This window comes from Sinocyclocheilus rhinocerous, unplaced genomic scaffold, assembly GCF_001515625.1.
Source record: "Sinocyclocheilus rhinocerous isolate Xijiao unplaced genomic scaffold, SAMN03320098_v1.1 scaffold126, whole genome shotgun sequence".
Taxonomy (NCBI): Eukaryota; Metazoa; Chordata; class Actinopteri; order Cypriniformes; family Cyprinidae; genus Sinocyclocheilus; species Sinocyclocheilus rhinocerous.
In genome coordinates, this window is record NW_015662929.1 from 364,732 (window position 1) to 373,128 (window position 8,397).

General features: G+C 38.0%; 1 protein-coding gene across 1 annotated transcript in view; it reads right to left on the minus strand.

The window, feature by feature from the left end:
• Positions 1–8,397, minus strand: part of LOC107728432 (coiled-coil domain-containing protein 136-like) — a 31,840-nt gene that overhangs the window by 10,429 nt on the left and 13,014 nt on the right. Inside the window, exons 3-5 of the mRNA XM_016538591.1 lie at positions 7,592–7,666; positions 6,040–6,342; positions 4,191–4,302 (exon numbers count right to left, since the gene is read on the minus strand). Coding sequence (XP_016394077.1) covers positions 4,191–4,302; positions 6,040–6,342; positions 7,592–7,666 — 490 coding nt within the window. The remainder of the gene's footprint in view (positions 1–4,190; positions 4,303–6,039; positions 6,343–7,591; positions 7,667–8,397) is intronic.

Consider the following 8,397-nt stretch of genomic DNA (forward strand, 5'->3'; position numbering starts at 1 on the left):
GGCTATTTCTAAAAAAAAAAAATAAAAAAAAAAAAAAAAGGGTCAATTCCGACTTTACTATGACAATCGGCCACTTCTGAATCAGCGACTGTAAGTATGTTTTGTTATCAGTTTAAGTATTTGCTATTGACTGTTCAAATGCGGAGTTTTGCGAAGCGCAGAGTAATGCGTCGTGTGTGTAAAAAAGCCTATGTTCAGTTCATGTTTTTATATTAAAAGGGCTGTACAGCGGTCAGATTGGTCATTTATTTTTGTTGAGTAGGCGTGGGATCGCAAGCTTCTGCAGGCACGTAAGATGATAATAAGTGTAGCAGTCGCGCCTGTGCCCTCCCGAACTCAACAGCGCCCCACACATTTTACAATGTAAATCTGTGGTGAAAAGTGGAAGTGCAGCACGCTCTAACTGGGAGTTTTGAGACTGCCCCGCTTATTTTCACGTTACCTTATCTCGCTCCAGACCAGGACCGTTTTCAGTCAGATTCAGCTATATGTGTCTGCATCAGGTCAGTAACTAGCTAGTATGTCTGTTTTTCCTATGTGGTGTAGTGTTTTAAATTAATGAAAGTGTTCATCCTTATGTAGTGATGTTGTCAAAACGTCACCATCATTAATTAGGTTGCCAATGAGCGACTGCCCGGTTAGGGTATATAAGTTGGTTGGTTCTGCCTCTTGGAGTGCGTCATGGTTGAAAGCCCGCCCCTTTCCTCCTGTTATGGCCTTCCATGTGTGTTGTTAGGCTGCTGAGATATACTGGGTGCGTGCGTTGTTTGCTCTCAGGTAAGTAATGACGTATGGGAAGCTGGGGGAAATTGTGTTCAGCTTAATATGAGTTTTTGTGTTTCAGTGCGGTGTGCCTTCACGGCCCCCATTGATTGTGGCCTCGCAGTGTAACGTAGCCCAGGTCATGGCACCAGCTGTTGTCACGGTCACCTTTTAAAGAGGAGCCTTTAAAGAGGTTGTTGTATGATCCTTATATCTGTTGTCATGAGCATTACACCATCGTATTAACAGGTAGGTAAATTGCTCTAATAGCTAAATAACCTCACATGTTTCATTGTAGTTGTAATTGTGCTGTGTGTGTTTTGGAATGGGTTGAGCGGGAGGGGTAATTAATACAGCTCGTTTCCTATTCTGCATTGTTCGAGCCACGCTGTTGCTTTTTGGGAGTTTAATTACGTCCATGTCTAGTATCCAAGTGGGCTTGATGTTTGTTAGTTTAATTTGTTTGTTTTTGATTTGGTTTTGAGTGATTTTGTAATTTTGTTTTCTGTTACTTTGTGAATTCTTTTACAAAAGTTGATTGTTTTGTTTTCTTTTGTTGTGAATATGGACATTCAATCTGTGGTTTATTTTTAATGTGATTTTTTTTTTTTTTTCTCTTTTCCTTTGCTTGTAGGAGTGGAGTGCTTCCGGGAGCAGGCTGGGTTTTGACAGCACCACGGACATTATTTCACTGGGGGTGGCCATTTTTGTGTGTCACTATTGCTGTTACTATTTGCAGTGAATCTTGTGGGTGTGATACTGATTGGTGTGTTTTTTTTGTTTTGTTTTTGTTTTTTCTTGGACCCATGACATTGGTGTGTGCTGACTGTGGGTTTTAAACTAATATCAGCCAATTCTTTTAGCTTTAATAAAAGATTGTTTGTACGGAGATTCATGCCTCTTGCTCTTTTCATGTGGAATGTATTTGCGTGTCCTTTGGGTTATTTTCCCCGGTATTTCGGGGTGGCATAGTCTCTACAACGGGGCCACCTGCTACACTTAGTTTAAATGTGCTCTCATCACGTGAAAAGCCTATATATCGTTTTGTTGTTTGATTTATGTTTGTTTTGAGATGAGACATGAGATTCGTTTCCTCGCTTAAATTCCTCTACAATTTGTAACATTCTTAATCCACATTCGGAGACAATATTAAGGCAATAATTCAATAGCATTCTACGTGTGTGTACTTCGAGCCTGTCAATCAACATTAGCACGCCCACAGGCTGAATAACGCAAGGACATTAGATCTCTGCCAAAACTATATACGTTTGAGTTTATTATAAACTAGCGCTAGGACCCAGAATCTGCCCCACCTAAATTTACGGTCAGGAGCCGCTACTGTGGGCAGCGCTGTGTCATGCCACATAGCTGTGCACAAGGTGTTTGAGTCTCAGCTCCAGGTTCAGGCTTATTTGTTCATTTAATGACGTCATCAGTGGCTCGTCGACTTGACTTTCGTCACATATAAATCGACTTAAAATATCAGAAGTCGTTCAACTCCTAGTAGCTATACTAAGTCAAGAGTAAACCTAAAGTAAATCAAGTACAAGTACTTCCTACAGTTCTTTTTAGTAAGAACTCTTGTGTAAGTGAACTATATGAAGCATTTGTCAGGACAACATACTATTCCTATTTCACTTTAAGGCAATCAGTTTGCATGTTTTTTTTGTTTTTGTTTTTTTTAAGGGGTCATATGATGCTGCTAAAAAGAACATTTTGTGTATTTGGTGTAATGAAATGTGTTTATGCGGTTTAAGGTAAAAAAAAAAAACTATTTTCCACATACTGTACATTATTGTTTCTCCTCTATCTACCACCTTTCTGAAACACGTAGATTTTTACAAAGCTCATCGGTCTGAAAAGCGAGGTGTGCTGTGATTGGCCAGCTATCCAGTGCGTTGTGATTGGCCGAATACCTCAAGCGTGTGACGGAAATGTTACACCCCTACCATATTGTGATGATGCCCACATCTGATTATTTGGGTTGAAGTGTTCTGGAACAGTGTTGTAAATACAACTTAACCACTGATTTCTTGTCGTGTCCATTTTTGGAAGGCCAAACAAAGTAGTTTCGCTTTCACAACGAAACACAGCGTCACACACTAGAGGCCTAGAGTGAGCAGAAGACGGGGGCAAGAGTGAGGAACGGCCGGAGGGCTGAGTGAGCGGAGGCGGCGGATTCGACGAAGGAGGCTTGCGGCAACCACATGTGACGACTCCGGGCTGGACTCCGCTTCGTCCACGGTGAAAGCCGATCCGGCGATCCACAGCGCAAAGTTGATGTATTTCCTCAGCAACCAGCACGGATCAGCTCTAGGCATGACGAAGCGGATATCGTCCTCTTTTGGAAGACCAAACAAAGTAGTTTCGCTTCCACAACGAAACACACAGCGCCTTTACGACATGGCTGCGGCGGCAATAATACTACAGCGAGAATAAAAGTTACGCCTTCTTTCTTTGCGTGAACATTTGGGCGGCGTTATGCAAATCTTACCACATAGTGACGTAGATATGTGGGGGCGTGTTAGAACGAGCCGTTTTAGGTAGGTGTGGTTGACTCTTAACTTTTATAAAGAATATCTCTTTGGATTTGAGACTTTAGTCTTTGCAACTTTACAGATCTTCTTTATGCACCAAGAGCTTGTAACACTCCAAAGAGAAAGGAAAAATTGAAATCGCATCATATGACCCCTTTAAGTAAGACTAACTACAATAGTCAACATTTGAAGTGGGTCAAAACCTTTCATCAAAGTTGTCCTAAAACCAAAACAAAACCCGTTCTTGTCTTAGGACAACTTTGATGAACTTTTTTGATCCACTTCAAATGTTGACTATTGTAATTAGATTTTACAGTGTATAATGCAGAGATTTTTGCCCAATTTGCAGTCCGGGTGAATCACCAGGTCAGGGCCAGTCTGCAACTTCAGTCAGAATAGACAGATTTCATAAAAAACCACATAGTGTATGAAGGGCACAGATAGATTTTTTTGTCTCGTTTTTTTAGACTAGTTCCATCCAATCCAGAGGATATCAAAACATGTTTGGTATTTTGTTAAGAACACATTATTTCCGTCATGCATCTCCTAGTATCGAGGCACATGTTTCTGTGTGAGTTTGTTTTCTGAATGACTTGAAATGCTTGCTAGTGTTTGATCCTCAGCTGTTTAGTGTATGACGCTCAGTTTTTCCTCTGTAACAAAGTCGGCAAGTGTATGATGGCTAGTGTTTTAAAATCTGTAGCAAATTTTGGAATTATGGGATTTTGAAATCTGATTATCACATTTTAACATAATATTAAAATAAATTATTTAACATAATTTATGTTTTTGTTGTTGTTGTTGTTGTTTTAGAAATATGAATAAGCTTCCATTCTATGTGCAATTTTATGATTTCAGATGTCAGAAAATGCCAGAACTGGAGTTGCTCACCTCCTCTTCTGCAGCATCTGCAGTCTGTGATTCAGTCTTGTGTTTTCATCTTGCAGCGCATGACATTGTTCCTTCAGATTGTTACATTCATCCATCAACAGACCCACTTCACCTAATCAAGTAATGCAAGAAATTAGAAAGCTATGACATTTACATGAATATTAAAGTGTATGTCTGTACAAGACACTTCTGATTAAAGCAACTTACAATAAATTGTACATATCCTGAAATAAATATGTTGGTTTTGCTTAAAAAACGTTCCCTATGCACAGCCATCTCTCAAGATTTATATTGCACCATTCCTCACCCCTTTCTTGGCCTTTCATTGCCAGGAATGATCATTATAACCAGTGAGATGCATGCAGTCATCCTCGCTCTCAAAAGTTTACTGCATCTTCACATAACATTGACAATTACCCACACCATCAGCTATTCTCCAGGAGCTCTTCCCACTGGACACTGTGTGCTGCAAACTTTTCCGAAATGCTTCAGGGCTCCACCCTTTATTAAAACTAGTGTGATTTATGGTCATCACTGCAGGACGCTAACCAGCTTTACAAATTGAGCGAATCCATCATGCATTGATTTTAAAATGATGTCAACATGGACATTGGTGGATGTTTCAGACATAGTCTAAATAAAAACATCAACATATCTGAAAGAAAATTTACAGTAAGTTGAATTGATTGTGCAATCTGAATCAATAAAGTTTGAGATGATCAGAAGTTCATATTAGAAAATAACATTGTATCCATTAATCCTCTATTTTAGCTTCTGAGACCAGGGTTTTTTAAAATATGGAGAGTGTGAATTCCACATGAATTGTAATTTGTCAGGTTTCATAAACTGGCCGAGAGCAGCTGGCTGAAAGGAGAGCAGAACATTATTGCTTTAAGTAATAAAATATACCGTAATATTATTATTTAAACCTAGTGGTAACACTTTAAGGACCAATTCTCACTATTAACTAGTTGCTTATTAGCATGCATATTACTAGCATATTAGCTTATAAAGCACATATTAATGTCTTATTCTGCATGACCATATCTTAGATCCCTTAATCCGACTCCATACCTACACCTCTTACTAACTATCAATAAGCAGCAAATTAGGAGTTTACTGAGGCAAAAGTCGTAGTTAATAGTTAGTTAATAGTGAGAATTGGTCCCCAAACTAAAGTGTGACCAAACTGGGTAAGTGGGATATCTGGATTTCCACTGGGGATCGTTATAGTTTTTAATTGAATATTGAATACATGTCTACAAAGGGGGAAAAAAAAACTTTGCAATGCACCTGCGTAGTTGTTTTTGGATTGAATTTATGACTGTGATGTGTATGTGCTGTACACTGTTATAGATTTTGGAGGTCAAAACTCAACTTTTATGTTGATTGTTGCATTGAAAATGTTCAGCCAATGTTAAAACATATTCAGTTCACAGAATTGAGTAAACTAAGAGTCAACACAACATTTTGAGTTTAGACCACCAAAATCTTTTACAGTGTACCTGCTTTTAAATATTTGTTTTTATTTATCTACTATTTATATATACTATTTATACTATTTCCATTTATCATCAATGTAAATTGTGATTGTTTATTGTATGTTATGTATTAACAGAATTTATTTAAAAATGAATAATTACATTTTTAATACACATTTGTTCGTAATGTTATTGTTTTTGTCACCTTGAATCAGTTCAATTGTAAAACTAACCATAGTTTTAGGTATAATTCCTCATGTTTAATAACTTATACTGTAATAATGTTGATAATGTTCATAATTGTTTATGTTAGCTCTAGATATCAAAGTAAATGTCTCAGAGCTCTTTCAGTGTGTTTCTGTTCTCACCCTCCTTCCTCTGCTGCAGACGGCTCAGGCTCTTCATCTCTATTTCCGCTCGGAGCGTGACGATCTCCAGCTCGTACTCCTGTCCCGTGTTCTCCAGTCGTGAGGTTTTGGCCCGTAAGCGGCAGAGCTCCTCCTGCAGACTGGCGATGTCGTTCTCTCTTTCGGCCGCGGCCTCCTCCGCCGCCTGCTGCTGCAGCAGCACCTCCTCCTGCGCCGCCCGCAGCTCCTCCTGCGCCTCCAGGAGCTCGCTCTCCTTCTCCTCCTCCAGACTGTCCATCTCCTCCTGGACAGAGCGAAGCTGTGCTACAGGGGTCGGGAGATCATAAGAAATTAGGGGTGTAACGGTACACGTATTCATACTGAAAATATTCGGTATGGGTCTTTCAGTTCGGTACGCATGTGTACCAAACAAATCGTTCCATTTTTTTTTTCTGGAAATTCAGACAATAAAACCCGTTTTGACACTCTTTGATGTGGCGTGACATATCGCTGTATAATAACGTCTCAGATCAAACGCCTGTGGGAGTGAGTGCGATCATCCCTTCCTCTTTACTACTAGTTATAGCACAAAATAAACATGAATGAACATCTCATGCCTCATGTAATCGCTCAATCAGTGTTTCAACTGCGGAAAGACGTCATTAAAACAGCTTGTAAACAAAATGACACGTACAGTAGCATCTCATTTACCTCAGTCATCAATGTCTACAGCTCATCAGTTCACCAGAGAAATGAAGTCTAGTGAAGAGCATTTTGTGAAATATTAGACTATATACTCATTATATTTTACTTCACCTGTTAGTGATGTCTTAATTATGTAATGTATATGTTTAAATAAATATTTTATTAAACAAATTATGACTAAATTATTATATTTCAACAACAAATAGAAATTGAATTATTTAGAAGTTAATGTAAAAACAATTTACATGTTTGCATGCAATTTTTTAATTTGAGTGTTATTATAGTTATTAAGTTTGGGCTCTGTTGTTAATTGTAACCTTATAGTGATGTAAAAGGGCTCCCTATAGTTTAGAGCAGAAGCTGAGGTAGATTTTTATCCCTAAGAAAATTTTAATTATCACATCATTTATGACATCAAAACCGAGGAACATACCGAACAGTCATGTTTGTGTACCGTTACACCCCTATAAGAAATGCATGACTTTTTTGTATGACAAGCATGGAAAGTTCACTTCACTCCTTCCCAGTATTTTGAAAGAAAAGTTTACTCCTCACATATAATAATTGCTGTTAATAGTGTTCATCGTCTGTTTGATTACGTCTTTAATTGATTTTTCCGTACATTTCTGCCATATGTACATTAACTGACGGTCACCACTGATAAGCTACTACTAAATATATTGTAGAAACTTAATTTTCTGTAAAGTTGCTATGCAACGATTTGTATAGTGAAAAGCGCTATACAAATAAACTTGACTTGAATTGAAATGAAATAGACAGCATATGCTTTGTTATTTTCTCATCTAATCTAATGATAATCATCACATCATCTTGGGTTTGAGTATTCAGAACGTAGAGTCATTGTTACCTTGCAGACGCTGGATCTGTCTCGTGAAGGCCTCGGCCTGATGAGCACTAGCTAAACGCTCCTCCTCAAGAAGACCTGGATAGAGATTGAGAAAAACATTTGAAATAGCTTAAATATTTAGCTTTAATGTAGAACATTTTAACAACACAATTATGTATAACAAGCTACATCGCACAAGCAAGAGCGTTGTTTTATCTAATATCATCACAGATAAACAATCAAAAGTGGGCCTATGATATAATTTATTTCTGCTCTGACAATGACAGTTAGTTTGAATTAAGCTAAATCAGAACCTCTCTTTACATGTTGCCAAATGAAGTGTTGCCGTGACATACAGTGGTAGTTAAACTGCACTCTTGGGACACTTCTTGACCAATGAAATTAGACGACCAGTACAATTGTTGTATGGCTGCATATTTTGTACCCAAACCAGGGCAGGGCTTGATATAGGCCAGTCTTCAGCATTACGCTATATATTGCCAATTTTTGTGGCCATAGAACTGGAAATAACGGCAGGTATTTTACACAACAATGCACGAAAAACCCCTACTTATCAGAGGCAGAGAATGAGCCCCCACTTATAAAATGTTTGTCCCTGGTCCTGTGAATTTTAGCAGCGACCTTGACCTGATGAATGTAGTTCAAGGTAAAGCTCTTGTTTACTTACAAATATTTGCCTCAAAGAAAATTATTAAATAACTTTAAAATAATTCATGCAACAAATATTGTAAACATTGGCAAGCTTGCCATCACAAAAAATTATATATATATATATATTTTTTTTTTTTTTTTTTTTTTTTTTTGGT